Source organism: Arvicanthis niloticus, chromosome X (genome assembly GCF_011762505.2).
Source record: "Arvicanthis niloticus isolate mArvNil1 chromosome X, mArvNil1.pat.X, whole genome shotgun sequence".
NCBI lineage: Eukaryota > Metazoa > Chordata > Mammalia > Rodentia > Muridae > Arvicanthis > Arvicanthis niloticus.
The window spans coordinates 122,345,981-122,368,080 of NC_047679.1; the positions used below are offsets into that span (position 1 = coordinate 122,345,981).

A 22,100-nucleotide genomic window follows, 5' to 3' on the forward strand; every position below is an offset into this window, starting at 1 on the left:
AAGGCCCATATAGTCTCCTTCAGCAACTGTTACAAAAAGAAAGCCAAAGAAAAGAGCAAAGGGAAAAGCACAGAAGATTCTATGGAGAGGACAGAGGTGAAAGTCATGAGTGTTCTGTGAACTTGGTTTAAATGTATGTGCAATAACCTTGACTGCAGAGAACCCTAACGTGCATCCATTAGCTTTCTAGCTAATTTTTGCTCTAATTTTGCACCTCTCTCCTGGCATTTTCGACTTTTTTTTCTTTCCTGCTGTTTCCTACCAACCCTCTGGCTTTCTGTGCAAGAGGGATTTCACAGACTTTGGGAGAGTGTAAGGGTCAGGAGGCTATGGGGACTTCAATGAGGGCCCATATCCTCTAGGATGAGGTGGTCACTGTCTTGGGACCAGAAAACTAACTCCCTATTCTTTGTTTAACTGAACCAATTGCAACTTTATCCAGAATGTTCTTGGGCAGTTAGGAAGCAGCTGCAACGAAGGCAGGTCTTCAGGGGAAATTGCAAAATCCTAGCCACCTTCTTCAATTCCACTGACTCTTTAAATGAGTGTCTTCCTTTAATAGAATCAGTCTAGACTACTAATAAAGAGGAAGAAGAAATGAGAGGGGAAGCAAAGGAAAGGGCAAGAAAGAGGGCTCTGGCAACCTCCTTGAAGTATGAAAATAATCACTGTTAAGGCAGTGTCTAGAACAGTGCTAAGTCTTGCTTTTGTTCAAATGTTTGCTTACACTAGTCTTCCTGAGCACTATACAATATGAAAATCCCTTGTTTACCACCCTGGGAGGAGATCCTTAAATATATGCCAGCGAACTCCAGTGATTGGGTGCTTACTAGTTAAGGGAGGCAGCAGCATTTCGGGAAGGTGTCCAACTCAGACTGCTGACTGCTTTCTCACTTGTCCATAACTTCCACCCAGGGGTCTTAGGGTCCCCTGAGATATGATATCAAGCGAGTGAGTGTTATCCTTATTTCACTTGACCTAGTCTGAGGGGCAGCACATGGTAGGAGCTGCAAGAGCTGGGCAGAGTTCCAGTAAAGAGGGGCTGACAGGCGAGAGCGGTGCTCTGCAACGCTTGTCAGACAGAGAACTGGAGCAGCCGCTCCTTTGTGGGCTGGTACACCCCCCTCCGGAGTGTACAGCAGGGACATTTGATCTGCAGGGTGATTGATAAGTGCTGGAGAGGGGCAGCCATCCTTCCCTCCCTCCCTCCCTCCCTCTTCTCTCCTCTCTTTCCCTCCCTCCTTGCCAGAAGCTCTGCTGGGTGGCGAGCTGCTCCAGCAAGGATCTGCCTACCCTGGGGTGGGGAGGGTGGGGGGTACCGCCTGCGATCCTCGCTGCTGTGCCACTGCATGGCCCGCTAGGCTGGTACCTAGGAGGTGCTGGCTTCCGAGCCTCTCAGAGACGCTGATACTGCGGGAGCCTCCAGGGGAAGATTGAGGCGGCGCGCTCTCTCTGGGTAAGTTCGGAATACTCGGGAATGCTGTGACAATGAGACCCACGAGCCGGATGCTTTGGCCACAAAGTGGGTATGAGCAAGGAAAGGCTAGGCTATACCCACAGCGGTCAGTCAACCCTTGTAAATAGCCCTCTACCCTCCGTACCCTCTCCTTTTCGCCCCCTGAGCTTCCGCGGGTGTGGTAGGGATCCAGGAGTCCCAAAGCTAGGAGACGAGACGACCGCTGCTGCAAGGGATGACCCATGCAAGATCTTCTGCTAGTGAAATGCTCCATTCACTCGCAGTGTACAAGCCCAGTGGCTAGGGCAGAGTGGCTTTCACGATTGCGAGGTCATCCCCTAGCATCAAGATGTTAGCCTCTAGGGTGTAGGAAAGGTGGGGCTACTCTAGGGCTGGTGCTTACTCCTGTTCCTTTCAAAGGGGGGAACTCCCTTAGAGCCTGCATCTCCCTAGAAGAGAGATTAGCCTGGAGCACCCAGCAGGCTGAAGAAGGCTGCTGCGCCGCTAGATTTCTGACCTGGCTCTAGCCTAAGGATTGCAGGGATGAAGGTAGGCTCTGAAGTGCAGCCTGGCCCTGTTCATGACTTGTGGGAAAAGCTTGGGCAACCTGATCTGGTTGGTGATAAAAGAGGCCAATGCAATGGAATATGCATGTCAACTTCCCTCTCCTTAAAGAACAAATCTTTTACTTATTTTAGCATCTGTCTCTGCCTACTCTTGGGTTCCTGGTTCACCCTGAACCTTTTCAGTTCCTTAAAATCTCACCCTTTCCCGCGGTTCTTAGAGAAACACTAGACCAAATGAAACTTACTTAAAAGTGTTTGTTGGATTTGAGGCTTATTTGTTTCCAATAACAGTCATGTTTCTGAAAAGTGGCTGTGGATGCTCAAATGCAGGCAGAAAATACAGTGGTAGAGCAAATTGACTCTTGCAGAAAGGAAATCATAGGATGAAAACCTGGCACTCAGGGTCCTTGGTGGGGCTCATCACAACCAGATTACCACCAGATTTCCTTTATCCTGTAAGTGGTAAGAATTTCAAGACCTCTAAATTCCATATCTCTCCTCTCCTCTTGTGTCCTCTCCTCTCATTTTCTCCCTTTTCCTTCTCTCCCCTCTCCTCTCCTCTCCTCTCCTTTCCTCTTTACTCCTCTCATTTCTTCTCCTCTCTGCTCTTCTCTCTTCTTTCTCTCTCCTTTCTTCTCTCTCTTCCCCTCTTCTATTTCATTTTTAAGTAAAACCATTTTGGTCTCCAAAGAGTGTGCACAGAATTATCTATGTCTTGAAGATTTTACTGTATTTGAGAACCAATAGTAATTATATTTATTTTAGCAGTGAAAACTTTACATTTGTGTGAAATGCCCCACTGAGTTTAGATATACAATTCTCTAATTCATATTAAGCAGTACTGGGCTCTGTTTCTTATTTTAGCTTCTTGGAGTTAACTAAGTCACCAACTCACCTGGCTGAGGAATGTTCTGATCTGTAAAATAATTCTGGTCTATTGGGTTTTGTACAGCTGTCACATTGGCTTTTACTTCAGTAAGACAACCTAATTAGCAAATGTTTGTCTGAGGGAATAAATCATATCTCCCTAGGAACAATGTACTTCTAATATTTAGAAATACATAGAAAGTGCCCTTTCCTTATGAAAGAAGCTTAATTTTGCTCACAGTGCATCACTCTGCCTGCACATAATGATGCACCTGCAATAGAATGGAAGACTATCCACAACTGCATTCCCCACTCCCAGGGCTTCTGCGCTAGTCTCATGGTCGCCCTATGGCCCAGAGAAGGACAATTAAGGCTCCTGAAGTATGGTCAAAGGCTTTTCTTGAAAGGAGCAGGAAGGAAGAAATCCAGACAGAATGGGGCAGGAGATCACAATGCCACAGGTGGCCTTAGTGCTGAACTTTATAGACTCCCAATCTTTCTTAGAGAGGAAGGAATTTGTATACAGAGGTCAAAGACTTCTGTTTAACATGGAGAGAGAAACAGTATAAAATGGGTGTTTTTTCATGCCTGAATGACTTATTTTGCCTGTGGCATCGTCTACCTTCCATTTTGGCTAGGCATTGGAACCCTGCATAAATTCTGTAGCAGCTCTAAAGAGGACGGGAAGGTGAATTGTTTGTGCAGCAGGCACATTTAATCAGTCCCTTTCATCACTGTTTCTTTCCCTGGGTTTTCCTGACTTCTCTCTTCTATCAGGCCTGTAGCTCCTCCAAGCAACAGCAGGCATTATTCACACATGCAAATGGGCTCCCCTCTTGGAACTCCTGGACCCAAGGAGTAATAATACATTAAGGAAAAAAGAGATAATGCAGGCAAAAATCCAACACCTAGCCAATTAGTAATGCTCTAGAAAGGTTATTTGAAACTAAAGGCAACAGCAGGGCCCAGAGGACCAGCACTCCACCACCGGCATTAGCAAACAGAAACAGTATAAGATCCTTAAAGTAGTGACAGGCATGGCTGCAGAGTTAGATCAAGAACCCTGGTATTCTGTGTCTCAGCTTAAGATTTCTATTCTCCTTTTCTTCAGGAGTCATTTCTCCTGCCCTGCATTCTGCCCTGTTTTTGTGGGGTGTGGTGGGGGAGGGTTGGGGGAGGATCCCAGCCCTGCAGCCTAGAGGGCTCACCAACTCTTGCCTTGGCTCCCACTCCTAGCTGAGCCTCTCAGCCTGGCAATGCTTTTCTGACACCCACTCCACTTCACTTTCCTCCAGGCAAAAAAGCACACGTTTAAGACTCATTATCTGCCTAAGTATAAATCTCAGGGGGAGAAACATTTTATTTTTGTTTGGCTCAGTCTACCAGTTAACGTTGAGTTGGCTTTCCAGAGTCCAGGCAAATAGCTGTTCGGCTGGTCACCACCAAGGAAGTAATTCCCTAAGCACTGAAACAGAGCTTTCTCTGTATATAAAGTATTGATCCCCTAGGAGAACTCTTCTCACTCCCACACAGACACACTAGCGCAGGAACACCCCACTCTGCACCTAAAGCCTCTCAGCTAGCAGTCTGCCTAGCTGGCATCAGTTCTGTAGCAAGAGGCAACACACTCGCACGCGCGCTCGACACACACACACACACACACACACACACACACACACACACACACACACAAAGTTCCTGGGAGGGTCTGGATCACTCCTTGGGAGTCCGCCATGAGATCACTCTTAATGACCAAGTCACTGTCCTTATGCCATGTGTAGGTGAGGGAGGTCAAGTGAAGGAGATCACTAGGACTGGTCTGGATTTGGGGAGTTTCAGTGAGGCCAGAACCAAAGGGGGCTGGGCCGCCTGCTTGAGAAACAAACTCCTGTTCTGAAGGAGCTTCTCTTGCTGCCAGCCCGGCTGGAGATAGAGTAATTCTGAAGCAACTGACGCAGCTGGGAATTGAGCTGTGCAAAGCTTTCACTCACAAGGAAGGGAAGCGTCTGCCCCCCCTCCCCCCCCCCCCACCAAGCGCCCTGGATACACTGCCCACACTCCTCTCCTCCGTGACGTCACCCCTAGTCCTGTCCCGAGGAGCCAGCAAAACCTCTCAAATTCAAACTGCTAGACGCACTGCTGCTGCTGCCGCCGGATTGAAAGCGCGCGCCCAGGCTCCGCTGTGGCAACCGCCAGCAGTAACCCAGTTCTCCCAGACCTCCCTATGCAATCGCACCCCTGGTTCCCTGCAGCGCAGCTTCTTTCTGCTCCAATCCTCCTCTTCCTCTCTCTGGCTGCCAGCCGGATTTCTAATTTCTGCGCACCCCCCCCCCCCCGCCCAATCAAATTAAATCAAGCACAAAAAGGAGAGCTTCCCCCACTGCAAGCGGCATCTTCTTTTACTTTGCTCTCCTTCTCATCCTGAAGATGCTAAACTATTGGTGGACAGAAGAGGAGAGGAGCCCCGTCTTCTCCGGATGTGTGAGTACCCCCGATCCCCCAGCCAGAGCTTTCTTTGCCCTCTCATTCTGTTTCCTTCGCCAGCTCCCTGACTCTTAATTTTTCCACCCCCCTTTTTTTGTGCAGTTTTAAAAAAAAAGTAAAGCAATTTCTACTGCAAGCCCAAGACAGGCAATCCGCTTGAGATTCTTCAAAATACCCCAGGGGAGGAGGAGATGGGCCGGATTTAGTAGGACAACTCGATTACTAATGACTCCGTGGCTGGCTGTGACCCGCAGGGAAATCAGGTGCAAGCATGTGTGTTCCAGGATGCGTTGTGTGGGTGGGCTGGGGGGAGTGGGTAGAGAGAAAGAGAAGAAACTGCTTTGAAATACGCAATGATTTCATTCTTCCTTGCTGCCCACCCCCTCACTCTTCCTCCCTCCCACCCGCCTGCCTCCTAGCTTTGCCATTTTAATCGAGCTTCCTTGTTTCTTTCTTCCTTGCATCCTGCTTTCTCCCCCTGTCCCTCACTGAAGGTTTGCCTGTAGGTACCTGAGCTGACATCGAAGGTGCTTAAAGATGCTGAGCGGCGTTTGGTTCCTCAGTGTGTTAACAGTGGCCGGGATCTTACAGACGGAGAGTCGCAAAACTGCCAAAGACATTTGCAAGATCCGCTGCTTGTGCGAAGAGAAGGAAAATGTACTGAATATTAACTGTGAAAACAAAGGATTTACAACTGTCAGTTTGCTTCAACCCCCCCAGTATCGCATCTATCAGCTGTTTCTCAATGGAAACCTCTTGACCAGACTGTATCCAAACGAGTTTGTCAATTACTCAAATGCGGTGACTCTTCATCTAGGTAACAACGGGCTGCAGGAGATCCGACCCGGGGCATTTAGTGGTCTGAAAACTCTCAAGAGACTGCACCTCAATAACAACAAACTGGAGGTATTGCGAGAGGACACTTTTCTAGGCCTAGAGAGTCTGGAGTACCTCCAAGCTGACTACAATTACATCAGCACCATTGAGGCTGGGGCATTCAGCAAACTGAATAAGCTCAAAGTCCTCATCTTGAATGACAACCTTTTGCTGTCTTTGCCCAGTAATGTATTTCGGTTTGTCCTGCTGACTCACTTAGACCTGAGGGGGAACAGGTTGAAAGTAATGCCTTTTGCTGGTGTCCTTGAACATATTGGAGGAATCATGGAAATTCAGCTGGAAGAAAACCCATGGAATTGCACCTGTGACTTACTTCCTCTCAAGGCATGGCTGGACACCATTACTGTTTTTGTGGGGGAGATTGTCTGTGAAACTCCTTTCAGGTTACATGGGAAAGATGTGACCCAGCTGACCAGACAAGACCTCTGTCCCAGAAAAAGTGCAAGTGGTGATTCTAGTCAGAGGAGCAGCCATTCAGACACACAGGTCCAAAGGCTGTCCCCTACAGTGAATCCAGCTCTCAACCCAACCAGGGCTCCAAAAGCCAGCCGGCCACCCAAAATGAGAAATCGTCCAACTCCCCGAGTGACTGTGTCGAAAGACCGGCAGAGCTTTGGTCCGATCATGGTGTACCAGACCAAGTCCCCCGTGGCCCTTACCTGTCCCAGCAGCTGTGTCTGTACCTCTCAGAGCTCAGACAATGGTCTAAATGTTAACTGCCAAGAAAGGAAGTTTACTAACATGTCTGACCTACAGCCCAAACCTACCAGTCCAAAGAAACTCTACCTAACAGGGAACTATCTCCAAACAGTCTATAAGAATGACCTCTTAGAATACAGTTCACTGGATTTGTTGCATTTAGGAAACAACAGGATTGCAGTCATCCAGGAAGGTGCCTTTACAAACCTGACCAGTTTACGAAGACTTTATCTGAATGGCAATTACCTTGAAGTGCTGTATCCTTCTATGTTTGATGGACTGCAGAGCTTGCAGTATCTCTATTTAGAGTATAATGTCATTAAGGAAATTAAGCCTCTGACTTTTGATGCTTTGATTAACCTCCAGCTCCTGTTCCTGAATAACAACCTGCTGAGGTCCTTACCTGATAATATATTTGGGGGCACAGCCCTCACCAGGCTGAATCTGAGAAACAATCATTTTTCTCACCTGCCTGTGAAAGGCGTCCTGGACCAGCTTCCTGCTTTTATCCAGATAGATCTGCAAGAAAACCCATGGGACTGCACCTGTGACATCATGGGGCTAAAGGACTGGACTGAACATGCCAATTCTCCTGTCATCATCAATGAGGTGACTTGTGAATCTCCCGCTAAGCATGCAGGGGAGATATTGAAATTCCTGGGAAGGGAGGCTATTTGTCCAGATAATCCTAACCTGTCAGATGGGACTATTTTATCAATGAATCACAACACAGACACACCTAGATCACTTAGTGTGTCTCCTAGTTCTTACCCTGAGCTACACACTGAAGTTCCACTCTCCGTCTTAATTTTAGGATTGCTTGTGGTTTTTATCCTGTCTGTCTGTTTTGGGGCGGGGTTGTTTGTCTTTGTTCTGAAGCGTCGAAAGGGAGTGCCAAATGTTCCCAGGAGTGCTACCAACTTAGATGTAAGTTCCTTCCAGTTACAATATGGGTCTTACAACACTGAAACTAATGATAAAGCTGATGGCCATGTCTATAACTACATCCCTCCACCTGTGGGTCAGATGTGCCAAAACCCCATCTACATGCAGAAGGAAGGAGACCCAGTAGCCTATTACCGAAACCTGCAGGACTTCAGCTATGGCAACCTAGAGGAAAAAAAAGAAGAGCCTGCCACACTTGCTTACACAATAAGTGCCACTGAGTTGCTAGAAAAACAGGCCACACCAAGAGAGCCTGAGCTGCTGTATCAGAATATCGCTGAGCGAGTTAAGGAGCTTCCCAGTGCAGGCCTAGTCCACTATAACTTTTGTACCTTACCTAAAAGGCAGTTTGCCCCTTCATATGAATCTCGACGCCAAAACCAAGACAGAATCAATAAAACCGTTTTATATGGGACTCCCAGAAAATGCTTTGTGGGGCGGTCAAAGCCAGACCACCCTTTACTGCAAGCTAAGCCGCAATCGGAACCAGATTACCTCGAAGTTCTGGAAAAACAAACTGCAATCAGTCAGCTGTGAAGGGAAACCATTTACAACCCTATAGCATCAAAGGATGCAGCTCCAGACTGTTGGAAGCACTGCCTTTGCTTTTGTTGTGTCCTCCCTTCCCCAGTGCTAATGGGACACTGAAAGCCTTTGGGAGACGGGGTGAAGCAATGATATTGCTCTTGCAAGCTTTCCTTTAAATTATTTCTCTCTTGTTCTCCCACCCCAATTCCCCCTTCTTAGAAACCATCAGAGAACACGAATGTTTCTACAATGCATTTTTTCATGTATATTGTTTAGGTTTTGTTTCTGTTTTCTTTCTTTTTTCTTTTTCCAGTGTGGGAGTGGAAAGAAATGACAGTGAATGAAGGAATAGTAGGCAAAGTTTTGAAAGGAAAATATTTTGTAGAAGATCTCCAAAAATCTTTTGGGACTACAACTTTTTTTTTGTAAATAATGGTCTATGGTATTGCCATCTTCAGTTGCCAAGTATAGGCCTGGGCATCGCTACTTTGTGTTAAAGTGCCTTTGCACTTAAAAACATACCTTAAATGTTGCTTTTAGCTTTGAAAATTGAAAGTATTTTAATGTGCTGTATTTTTAAAATTGAAATCAATGTAAAATAGATCTATATGTCAGCTATATTAAGTCAAAGTACAGTTTGCTTGAGTTATAGAAACCAGCCTGTCATCAAATGATTCTAGCTTAGGACTTTATAGATGTAAATGTAAACTATTTCCTTTCTTCTGGGTTTGTTATAAGTGATTTTATTTAAGTCAAGCAAGAGGATTTAACAGTGGATTAGAGGTAATAAGCCACCTCTGTCTGGATTAGTAATTCATTAATAAAATATATTTAACCCAATATCAGAGTGAATTGAACAATTAATGCCCTTCCGTGAATCATTATTTTACACTAACATGGTCAATGTTTTAGATTATTTTCCTAAGTAAGAGTACATTGCACAATTAGTAGTATATTTTTTCTGCATTAAATTAGATATTTTTATATATTTAAATGAAAATCTGTATTTCTAACTTTTTAATTGAAACTAATATTTTTTCTGCCTATTGCAAGCAACATTTTCTATAAACACATACCAGTAGAGGCCGCCACACACCTCATTTAACCAAGACACAAGAGCCATTAAATACCTTGAAGACTTCAAAGGTAAGATGAAAACTTCCCACATAAATTCTCTGCAAATTCAAGACAGCAGAGATAAAATTACATATCTCAAATTTTATTTCTTTGAAAATCAAAAATTAGACACAGAATTCTTTTCAATTTTCACAAAGCTATTTTTTTCTCTTGATTTCAATTAAATTGTTAATGAGGTGCTATCAAATCATGTACTTATTTGCATCTCCAAATCCATTAACAATTACCTAAACCACAACAGTAAGTGTCTTTTTTCCTTCTGCCTTCTTTGGGCACGCTTTACTTGAAATTTTTTCTTGTTAGCTTTAGCAAGCCTTTCGTTTTGTTCTTAGCAGTCAATTATTTTAACTAACCAACTCTATATAACATTTATGAAGCCTTATTAGACTGTAAATAATTTTTAGATGCAAACATTATTGTATGATTTTAAACAAACAGCCTTTCTTTACAACAAAAATAGTTTTGTTTTGTCTATTGTAAATCCTTATGCAACTGGAATGGTGATCAGCATATAAAGTAGTCCAGCTTTTCAATTCCTTATTAAAGCAAGTGATGGTGTCTGAAAGAAGGACACTGTTTCCTTTTCATAAATAGGTTACTGCACATAATAATCCTTTATTATCATGTGGAGATTGAAGTGGATCCTGATAAGTTACTTTTAAAGCATTAAATTGACTAATAGTATATTACCACTATTAACAATTCATGCTACAGGCTTTCAATTAGAAATTACTTAACTCCAAATCATTTTGATTAATAATTAATAGTGCAAAATGGACTTTTTAAACAACAGAAGCTAATTGTGTCCATATATAAAAGTAAAGGACACTCAAGGAAAAAAAAAGTTTTAACAATCTGAAATCTCTGGATATCTACAGTGACTGACTAATATATTCACTGTTTGCTTAAAAGTCATAATTGCCACTTATATCCGTTAGCTCACAACTGAAAATGGTAGGTCAAAGAGATCTACACATACATTAATATATAGACATTTTACATTTTGTATAAAAGAAGCCAGAATGGTGAAATAGTTGGACATGGAGAGAGCTCCTGGAAAGTACTTCATCTTTGGGTGACATATAATTACAGGAGTTTAAACATTTTCTTAAAGTGGCTTTCCTTTGGTATAATGATCAATACATTCTATAGAGGCGAATATCTGGGGACATCATTGTGAAGGCAAATCAGCATATATCATCTTAGGATAGATTTTAGGCTTTAACTGTGATTTCATCTATTAACGACATGATTCTACTTCAGTGTTTGTTCTCATTCTCCTGAAAAGTAAAACACTTGTATTAATAACAAAATTAATTTATTAATCTTAATGAAATATACTATACTTCTCATTCATTTTCCTGATTTTTTTGAAGAGGCCTCCTGGAAGAACTCAAGTTCACAAATTCTTTAGCTCAATAATTACTATTCATTTCAATATTTTCATGTTTCTAGATTTGTTCTTTATTTACGTTGAGTTACAAAATCAAGTCTTTTAGGTCTGATACAAATGGTTTTATTTAAAAGCATAATAGCACAGTGTGTGTTTTAATCATTACTGTCAAAAGCAAGCATAAGCACTTCAAGTTTAATTACCTTATTGACATTCCCACTGGTTATATTCTGTTTTTCTTTATGAGCTCAAGCACTTCCAAACCTATTTTACTTTAAGTTTTATTTTTAATTCTTCCAGCTGGATATATTATTAATTCCCTTACTATTTCACAAGCAGATTGTAATGAGTGTGAGCCTCACAAGAACTGTTCCAGGAAAGATAATGGCATTCCTAGGACCCCACCTGGAACACAACTAGATATATGGCCCTACAAAATGTTAAACAGCAATTATTCTAGATTCTACTGTTTAATTACTTACTTTCATGGCTTCTACATATTCCAGTGGGTAAATTTGTATAGAATTCTCAAAAATATTACTCCTCAAACTTGACACCATTGCCAAGAGTATTTGATATGAACTTAGGTCAACCTGTGTGCCTTCTTTCCTCAGGCATTTGGTGAGTAGGAAAAATACCCTTCAATATCCTCTTTGTCCTCTGACTTCTAAGGTGACTTAATTTTTCTAAATAATTCTATAATGAAAAGGGCTTAACATTTTAAAAAAATTTAAAATATATGTAATGAATCAAAGATAGTTTCTATCATTTCTCAGACTCTGAAAATTCCTTATGATACTATACTACACATTCCAGAAACATACTGGATTGAATGCTAGAGTGAACAAAGCCTTCCAGATGGTTCTCTTAGTCAATTTGTTTCTTCATTCATTCATTCATTTATTCATGCACTCATTTAATATATCTTGAGTGCTCTCTTCCCTGGTGCCTGGATCTGCTGTGTGCTGAGGGGCCACAGATATATAAGAAAGGATCTCTAATTGAGTCACTCCAAGCCTTCACCCTTACTCCCACTGTTACTAAATTCTCCTTCATTCACAGACCTCCAAAATTTGGTAAGAAGCATAGTTCGAAATAAAAGAGAGCTTTGCCTGAATGAAAATCACCCCTAGGTAGGCAGTGGGTCAGGAATGCAATGCAGAAGGCTGAGTTTTTAAATTCTCTGGAGTAAACTATTGAAAGAATAAATCATAAATAGACTGGTTACCATGTAAGTGCTACTGACATATCTTTGGAATTACATAATTAAAAGGGGAAATTCCACTAAAATAAACCTAAATCACAGCAGAATTAGGTTCAATTATGGCCTGATGATAGCTATATATTTGTGCTATCTATATCTACTTTGTAAAGTTGAATACCAGAATTATAAATATAAAAACCACTGATATACTTCAAGTTTTGGGGATATTCATGTTTTAGAGGCAATATTTACTATCTATTTTAGTGGCTTAAAGGGTAATATTTTGGCTCACATGCCTTTACTTATACAATGATAAGAGACTTTAGTGTGTGTGAGAGAGCAAAGTACTATGTATAAACCTACTTTGCTCCTTACAATGGTCATGGAAAAAGTAGTGTGTAAATTGAAGTTAAAAAATAATCAAAGTCTATTTTAAGTGCATGAAGTGAGCTGCCACTTAGATAAAATATGGGAATCTCTTTATGAGGCAGAAAACCATTTTATAATGCAAATAATCATTCTATCTGTTTTGTATATTTGGATTTTCAGTATCAATTTTGCTTAAAACCAAGTTCACATGCATAATAAGAGTGTGTTTTGTCAGCGTTGCTTGTACTATCCAGTTCTTGGTTGCTAAGGGCTTATACTTAAAGTCTGCTGCAGTTTTATGTGAATTGAGCTATCTATGATTATGATGGCACAATAGCGTTCCTGAATGTCTGGACTAGCAACCCATTTCAATACCATTGAACACAGGACTCTTGCTCAGCAGCATCTCCCCTCCCAAGACTTTGTTTCCTTAGAGGGTAGACTCCTGTATTCACATCCTATAAAGTGCTTAGAGATACAGGTTTTAGTAAAAAAAAAAAAAATACATGTTACTATGTAAACATACTGAATTGCATGTGTGTTGGAAATTTTTAGCAGTATTTTAGCTTGAAAGTATGTGTACAAATTATGTTAGACTTAGTTGCAAATAATTGTTCTCACGTTGTTGGAATAAATGGCAAATGAAACAATTTATTATGTAAATAAATTCTTGTGCCAGATAGTGACATTGTTTAGGAAAATAAATGACATATTTTGGGCTGTTAATAGGCAAATGAAATACTGAAAATGTGATCAAATTATACTGTATTTTATTGTATAAATGTTTAGCTATTTTATGCTGTAGTTAGTATTCAGTTAATAAATAAATATTCACTAAAATGCACATTTTGAATTAGTTAGAAAAGTCTTTTTCGCATTTTTTTTTGAGACAGGATTATCTTGGCTATCCTGGAGCTTGCTATTTTTATCTTTCTGGCCTCAAATGCACAGAGATCTGCCTGCCTACTCCTCCTGAGTGCTGAGATTAAAGGTTGGTGCCACCACACCCAGCCCTAGATTTTTGAATCATAAGATCTAATTACAAGAGTGAGAACTGTCTTCTTTGACTTGACATATGCTATTCTAATGCTTATAAAAGAACATTTTTATTTTTTAGGTGATTATGGTTTTCACATTTGGCATAAAGTGAGCTTTTAAAAGTATTAATATTTCTCTATGAGTATTTGTTATATTATATTTGAAAAGTGAAAGCAAACAATAATAACAAAACAATACAGACAGATGTCTCTCTAGAAACTGAAACAATACTTACTGACTTTCTAGTCCCCATACTACATACATTCACTTCTATATTGATTCTATTTTTACCATAATTTTTTCTAATAGCATATATGATGTAACAAGTTCATATTTTAAAAAGTAAAAACATGTCTGACATACAAATATAAATGCTATTAATTATATTTCTTAATAATGAGATGATAAGAAATAAGGAGATAGATAATCATCTGTTCCTGTGATTATGGTGATATTTTGAAAGTGGTTCCCTTGGCTATTTGTGCTTGTCTAAGGAATCAGAGCATATCTTCCCTATATACTCCATTAACAAATGCATAACAACAAAAAGGATCTGAGATTCCTGTGGAAGACATGAGGACTTAAAAACAGATTAATTATTTTCTGTTGAGGAGGTAAATATGGGTACAATATGGCCTGATTATTCATATACCATTTACAGGGTAGCTGAAAAAATTGAAACATTCATATTTGAAATTATTTTGTTAATCCATAAAAATTGGTGTTAGCATAGATTATCTAGTTAGTCATTGGTAAATATCAGGAGAAACATGTCTGTATCCATTAACAAGTCTATATATGACAGCTAAAACAAGAATTAGGCTATCAGTAAGCCATAAGTGTGTGTGTGTATGCTATACTGTAAACATCTTATAATAATCTTTATAGGTTTAGTGATTCCAGAATCTGTGCTAGAAGTGCACTTGATTTATGTTCCCTTAGGAAATAGCTTTGTAAACAGTTTCACATCATTTTTATTAATTTCAATTTAAAATGTAATTTTACATTTTATGTATAGAGCCACTTTGTCCTAATTATCTGTCAGGCTATTACCTAAAATTTTGGAACATTTTGATCATGACAGAATGTTGACAAAATCTAGTAATCTATGGTACTGTCTAGCTCTCAAACTAACTACCAGACAAGCAGCATAATTGAATTAATTTTTAATGGATTCCTTTAGAAGCCTTTTTTCCCTTTTCATATTCCCTATTGCTTGATGATAAAAATTGCTTTAGTTAATGGATGTGTGAATTGCTGAGATGCTGATTCTTATATGAAGACTGAAGAAAAAGTTGAAAACCAGAGAATCTAAGTTCATAGTATAGTTCATAGTAACCATGGATGATTGGCTGTTTTTGGAACTCTTAAATATTTAGTTATAAGATGTTTACAGCATAACACACACACACACATACACACACACACACCACAAACACAAACATACATATATATACACACATCCCATATGGGAATAGAAGAGTTGGTTAGGCTAATAGGCAGAAAAAAATTATCAAACATTTATTTAAAGTGGGGTCCAAGTTTTAGTGATATTCTAAAGAATGGCTTTGGGACTGCTATGCCATTGGCTATAGGAAACAAGTGATTATAAATTGAGTAAAATTTCACTCTGACATGCTTAAATGATAATTTTTTTCCAGAATCCAACTGGCTTCGTCAGTCTTCCAGATAGGAGAGGGCCAAGCCTATATCAAATACCAATTCTGACAGAATAGAGTGATTTCAAAAAGTGTCATTTATACAAAGTAAAAATCTACAGGTGGTATTTCCCTGAGATGAGTCTTACAATCTGAGGTCCTGACCTTCAAGAGATTGTAAAGTTACCAAGGCAATCATAGATCTCATTGAACCTTCACTTTTCAGTTGGACTAGTAATGGGCTGGATGAACTTAATGATCTCTTATACTTCCGTAATTAATGATGTAGGCCACAGAAAATGGTTGCTACAACTGAAAGGACAGTCAGGCAATTGTTATTCAAGTAGGATAATCTCTTACCTTACTTTTCACATCAGAACTCTATTTCTAACCTTATTCTGTCTCTACAGGACTCAAATGCATAATTTATCTCAGGTTAACATTTCTTTATAAATTTAACTTAAAAGACTTAAACACTTTTAAAAACTTCCTTTATAAATGGCAACAACTTACCATGGGGGGGGGAGGGGAGCTAGGTATTAAGAGTTTTCCACATATTTGTTTTTGAAGGGGATTATCTTTTCTCTTGATGAATTATTTTTAGCTATTCTGTGTGGTGACTAAGCAAATTAAAATTTGAATCCATCTAGGAAGACCACATCATCATTTCGAAGGGAAAACAACAAGTCACTGAATTGTTCACCACTACCCACTTTTAGTCAACATTTACAAATTTTTATCATGAAAGAAACTGATAGACCTTTGGACAAATCAGTTGAGCTTGAGAAATTCAATGATTTATTCCAGTGAGCAAAGGCACTTAGCTGACAAGTGGTATAAAGTCTCTTCCTGATCATAACTTCAGTCATAGTTTTAATGCTGGGCTAGCATGTTCTTATTTGATCAAATAGATTTTCATTGGAAACAAAGAAATAAACACCTCAACTTTATAATGTTTTGCTGTCATATTTCTGTGTGCTGTAAGACTGGAAAAAGCAAAGTCTCTTCAAAAAGTTCTGCTCATAATTTCCTTCTGTCTTGTCAAATTATGCTTCACAAGTAAAGGTTATCCTTGTCCAAAAAAATCTCCAAAGTACAATTAAAAGGATACTTCTTAGTTATTAATTATTTAATCTCAATATGATTGCATTTGCAATATCTAACTTGAACATTTAAAGCCATTATTTTTAAACTGCATTATTTAAATTTTGTTTTTGGAAGTTCAGTTTCTATACATAAAATCAGAACACAAGATAAATTAATAATTCTTATCTTTACAGATTGAAATGGGGCAAAGCCTTGACTGGCATTGTTTTGTTTTGTTTTTCAGTCAGATTTCCTGAGTTTATCGCCAGAAGAAATTTGCCAGAGTCTCACATGATTTATAATACGGTCACAATTCTCTCTTGTCTCCTGTGCAAATGAAACTTTCCTCAAGCCTGAACAAATATTTTCAAGATTTTAAAACAAGATTCTTTCTTGGTTTCTTTTTAACTCATGCTGATTCTTTCTTATGCTTTGATTGTGAAGATGCTGACGCCAGTAATGTGCCCATTGAGCCTCTTACACATCAGAACTCCCACAATAATAATAAAGAACAAAACCATTTTCAAAATTTTCAATAGGCAAAATGTGAGTGCATTTTCATTCATTAAAATACTAAATCATTCTCAGGCTGGAAACATTACATTTTCAACAAATATAAACGTGTTCTATAACATACAAATTTTAAAAATTACCCTAAAATTTCTAATGCTCCTCTTGTCTTTAATAAACTCTAATATTTTTCTTTTCCCATGGGCTTACTGTAGCTCTTAAATAATAAAACTGTGTGAATTAATTTACACAGAGTATGTATAATTTCTGGTAGCCCTTATGTGGTACCAGATTGTCTCTAAAAATATGATTTATGAAGTGCTTTCTGTGTGCTGAATACTCAGATGCTGGCGCACATCTAAAACAAATCCACAAGTGTTCCTCAAGGCCAAGTATGTATTCAACACTGGGACAAGATGCTGGAGCTAATGGAAAATTCACTAGCTACCAAATCTTCTTAAGGTCATCAGAATATCAGGAAAAACTTGAAATAAGACTTATTAAAATAATAAAAACCTGAAATAAGACAATAAAATAATCTGGGGATTTCTAACAAAATGGGCAAGATGATTTATTTATCATTGAAAAGAAGAAAAGATCGATAAGGACTGGACTAGTATTTCTTTGAGTATTTGTTCCCTCTTGGAACAGAGGGATACCATAAAGAGTCTAACATTTAAAAGGCCTGGGGCATTCTGAAGCTTGAAAATGAAGACAGGCAAAACAAAGATTATGGAAAGCTTAAGATTTGCATGAGGCCTGATACAGTATCTCATGTGCACTTCTAAAGTTAACCTTTTTGGTTACCAAATGGAACTTTAATATCTGTGTTTCAATAAGGAAACCAAGGTTTCTGGGGTTCTAGTGCTGACTGCAGTGACCTACTGAGTGTTTGTGGAAGGCAAGTGCTTTAATAGAGCCAGCACAGAAACTGTATGATGAAGAGGCAGCATACAGAAATTAAGACTTGGCTCTGTCATCACCAGTTCTGTAACATTGGACAAATCATTTTACTTCTCTGGATCCAATTTTATTCATCTGAAAGAAGTTACAATGATCCTTTTTATCTTACAAAATGGTTATAGGTATCAATAAGTTAATATTTGAAAAATAAAATATTTCTCATACAAAATTAATGTAGCAAATGGGTCACTTGAAACCAGTTCTGATTGAGTTTTAATTCTTGACTCACTTGTCTATTCCACTACTGGGTCTTACAGTTTTACTAGAGAATCTATGAACCACCTGGAGGAATCAGGCCAGGAGCTGTTATGGCCATGTAGAACTAAGAGAGAGTTTCTGCAATTAGCTTCTAGAAATATGAAGGTGAGAGATCCTGCTCATATATTCAACCACTGGCTGGGCTGTCTACAAATTGAGCATACAGATTGATCTTTTAGAGAGCCATATTTAGTAACACATTCATCACTTATCATCAGTAGATTCTTAGTAAGATAATACTCAGACTCCAAGAAAAAGGCTTAAGGTAAAATGGTTAAGGAGACACTTGTAGGGCTTTAACTATGAGAGTAGTAATCTAAGGACATCTAGAAAGGAATTTTAGGTTTACCTCATATTTACAAAAGCCATCTGGGTTTGATATGTCTTAATATTGAATTTCTTAACATGCACTTTTACAACCATATACAAGGGCTCAAGTTTAGATGTTTCCTGCACTTCGTTTAATATCCCACTGCCTTGGTAGCTATAGAAGATATGAATCATTATTTCTATAAGACAGAAATTCACCATATAAACTAGACTAGCAGCATCCTCCTGACTCTGTCTTTGAAGGCTGAGATTATAGGTGTGTGCTGCCTCTATAAATCATTTTTGTAAGGATTCTTTTTGCTTTTTCTACCTTGCACCAAGACTTCTAAGTTACATAATCCCTCCTGGGTTCACAGTACCAGTGACTCAACTGACTTGCCACATATTCTTGCCTAAGGCAGAGCTATTTCTAATAATTCCACTATTTTTTGACTATCATAAAACCCCTTATTTGTGTGACTACGTGTGTCTTATTACATTGTCCTCTCCTATTATATCTTGTAGTAAACATAATTGTGGATGCTTTGGCTTTCAGGCAGTTTTAGTTTACATTTTCTACAATGTTTTATAGGAAGGAATTCAGGGTGTGTATACATAAGTTAAAGCTATGTGAGTCAGGGGGTGACACATGTCTGGTGCATAGCCTGTTGCTGCCTCTACTGTATATTGCTGATGAAAGTAGCTAGGTGGTTTTGCTGTGTGAGAAGACAAATTGTGTTTCTGTAGGGTAGAGAAAAATGATTTGATATGGTTTGAGTATATTTCTTAAGGGAACACTTTTGGACTTACAAAATTTTCCCACTATCTCTGCTCCTATTCCCTAAGAATAGTTTCAAGTGAGGCCAGATTTCACTCACAAGTTCTTTCCTAAAATAAGTAAGTAATATTTTTTACATTAATATTATGAAGAAAGAGAAACCTTTCAAAGAGAAAGGAGCTTAGAAAAGTTGACACAGTAATTCAGAGCAGGGGTGGAAATGATGAAACCTTGATTCGCAGGATTAGGATATTTCTATTGCATTCTATTGCTAATTGTAAATGAAATTGTTTCAAAAAAAGCCTTTGAGAATTTCTATTAAATGGCACCTAGATAAGCTTTCATAGTTATTCATAGCAAAGCTCCTTAAATAGTAAATTAGAAAGGTCACATCATGACAACTTTGTACAAGCAAAGACTCCCCTGACACCCATGCAGAGACTCGATCAAAAATTTGTCAGGTACATAGGAGGAATTCATTGTCAAACATCATAACTATCTTAGAAGCTCAAAGAATTGAGTACCTAGAGTCTCTGGACTACATAAAAGACTTTTGTTTATATCTGACCCACCAAACAAAGGCCTTACTCAGAATGCAAACAAATGAGTTGTACTGAGAACATTGGTTTTAATGCTGTATTTGGTCTTTTAGACAAAAAACCACAACAGTTACTGAAGGTACTGAAAACACTAGTGGAACCAAAAAGTCTACACTATATTTTTGGCTCAACAGTCAGGGCTTATGTTCATATTTTAAAATAGAAGTACTCAGCACATTGCCTACTGATCACTAGCCTAATAAAATCCCAACAGTGCCAAGCAGTGTAAAAGCCCTAAGCCTACTGGAGAGTCTGACTGCTTTCTTCCCTCAAACATGAAAGGGACGGGGGTTTGAGCACCAAATTCTCATTCTGGACTGGTCAGATGGTTATAGGTTCAGAAAGCCTTGTCCTATAACAGATAAAGGATGCTGAATTACAATAGAGAGCCCCTTCAAGACTCAAAAATTTGTAGCATTATCTTTTTCTGCTTCATGTTAATTTATTCTAATAATTCTAATATTATTGAACTCTATATATGATTACTACACTATATATATATATATATATATATATATATATATATATATATTGATTTTAGACAAAAGTTTTTCAAGCTTTAAATAATAACTTAAATTTCAGGCTTATTCCTTTTTATAGACAAATAAAAAATTCTTTATGCTTTTAGTTATCAGAAGGACTAGTAGGTTAAAACTAGCAATGTAGAGGCTCAGCAGCAGAGTACAGGCTGCTCTTCTGAGAAACCCAGGTACAAATTTCAGCATCTACAAGGAGGCTCCTAACCCTCTGTAACTCTAGTTTCAGAGTATCCAATGCCTTCTTCTAGTTTCCATGGGCATAGGCAAAATACCTATATTTAAAATTATTTTAAAATTAAAAACATTTATAGTGTGGCTTTAAAACAAGCAAGCTCTTTTCTTCAATGATGTAGCCACTGAAAAGTTGCTAATTCTCCAGTAAATAACCTGTCAACTATGTTCATGCAAGTAATCTTAATTAAATTCAGTAAATCTTACACATACAAACAAAATTGATACATAAATATGAAGGGAACATTTTGGAAGAATTATTTAGGCAAAAGAAGTTGGAGAGATGAGGGAATAGTGGGGGAAATGATTATATTTCATTATGTACATTTATGAAACAGTGAAAGAATAAATTCATTAACTAAGTTAAGTCATGCTTGATGTTGCTAAAGGCAACCCCTATAAGTAGTAATAACATTGAAGTCTCCTTGGACAACATTGGCCCTTGGACCAGATGAGAATTCAAAGTGGATAATTCCACAACATGATTTAAAAACTAATGTTTTGTTTACCTAATTTAAGGGAAGCATATGGATTAAACTTTAGATGAAAATTCTACAGCTTTATAAATTGTGCAGATAACTTTTATTCATAGCCAATAGTACATATCTATATATCTATACACATTAATATACATATATTATATATACATATATTTCAGATGGGTAATATGCCAAAGTTATAACACAGTTTGAGGGAGGTACATATCAGATGATTATGTAAAAAACAATAATTATGCTTCTGAAACACAAAAATACCTGGCAATTTAGTTTTTTAACTATACTAGAAAGTATTTTAAAATTTTAATTAATGTTAAGAGATCTATGAAAATAAAGGTCAGCTAAATGAAAATATATTTTTTTCAGTTTTTGGAAGAGACCACGAGTCTGGATAAAAGACTTTTATTTATTAATTAATTTTGTCTATGGTAGACATTAGCAAGAACAGATGGGGAAAAGAGGATTAAAACATGAATAATTACTTTATTACTCTCAGGGATAAAGAAAAGGTCTTTTCACTTATAGCTATTTTACAAAATGACATTTTCTCAACATTCTCATTCATAATGTTTTCTGGAGTGTAAAGTTTGTCTTCCAAAAGTTTAAGTTAATTCCCACATGACTATGTAAAAAACTTTCTCATTTATTGTATTTTCTTTTCTCAGGCCTCTGGTAAACTTAAGAGGTCTCATTATACTCTGTGGAAATAAAGTGATTCCCAACTATAAAAGAACCATTTTGAATGCTGACTAAAGTCCACAGCAGAGTTAAATAATTAACTAATTAACTCCTTCATTCATTCATGTAACAAACATTTATTAAACTCTATGCAAAACTCTGACTCCAATCCTCAAGGAATTCACACTCAAGTGGTGCAGAAAGCCATGCATGAAACGAATGCTAATGCAGAGCTGTAAATGAAAAGAAGGTTGTGCTGGGTGCACTGAAAATGCAGCAGCCACTAGTTCATTTGGATCTAGCTAGGAAGAGCCAGTAAAAGGTATACTAGAGTTAGACCTAGAAGGTTATGTAGAATTGTATTAACTGTAAATAACAGATAAATGAATACTAGATTGAAAGCAATTTATA

General features: G+C 38.4%; 1 protein-coding gene and 1 non-coding gene across 8 annotated transcripts; one reads left to right on the top strand and one right to left on the bottom strand.

The window, feature by feature from the left end:
* The first annotated feature begins 1,323 nt into the window (after positions 1–1,323).
* Slitrk2 (SLIT and NTRK like family member 2) lies at positions 1,324–17,914 on the top strand. Of its 7 annotated transcripts, XM_034485647.2 has the most exons (7): positions 1,326–1,456; positions 1,877–2,005; positions 5,317–5,370; positions 5,476–5,636; positions 5,868–9,588; positions 13,439–13,536; positions 16,572–17,906. In XM_034485647.2, exon 5 carries the CDS (start codon positions 5,911–5,913, stop codon positions 8,449–8,451), a length of 2,541 nt encoding a protein of 846 aa, XP_034341538.1. In that variant the 5' UTR covers positions 1,326–1,456; positions 1,877–2,005; positions 5,317–5,370; positions 5,476–5,636; positions 5,868–5,910; the 3' UTR covers positions 8,452–9,588; positions 13,439–13,536; positions 16,572–17,906. The 7 variants fall into 7 exon arrangements, with proteins under 7 accessions (XP_076775127.1, XP_034341538.1, XP_076775128.1 ...); XM_076919013.1 differs by having other exon boundaries at positions 5,476–5,646; positions 5,868–13,536; positions 16,572–17,914; XM_034485649.2 differs by having other exon boundaries at positions 5,476–5,646; positions 5,880–13,536; positions 16,572–17,914.
* Positions 17,915–21,166: 3,252 nt separating this feature from the next.
* LOC117695669 (small nucleolar RNA U13) lies at positions 21,167–21,267 on the bottom strand. The gene has a single exon (XR_004604698.1). It is a non-coding gene; the product is annotated as a small nucleolar RNA U13 (small nucleolar RNA).
* Positions 21,268–22,100: the final 833 nt, after the last annotated feature.

Bases quoted from the DNA above. Each gene is read 5' to 3' on its own strand.
- Slitrk2 (XM_076919012.1), top strand. From the start codon at position 5,911: ATGCTGAGCGGCGTTTGGTTCCTCAGTGTGTTAACAGTGGCCGGGATC.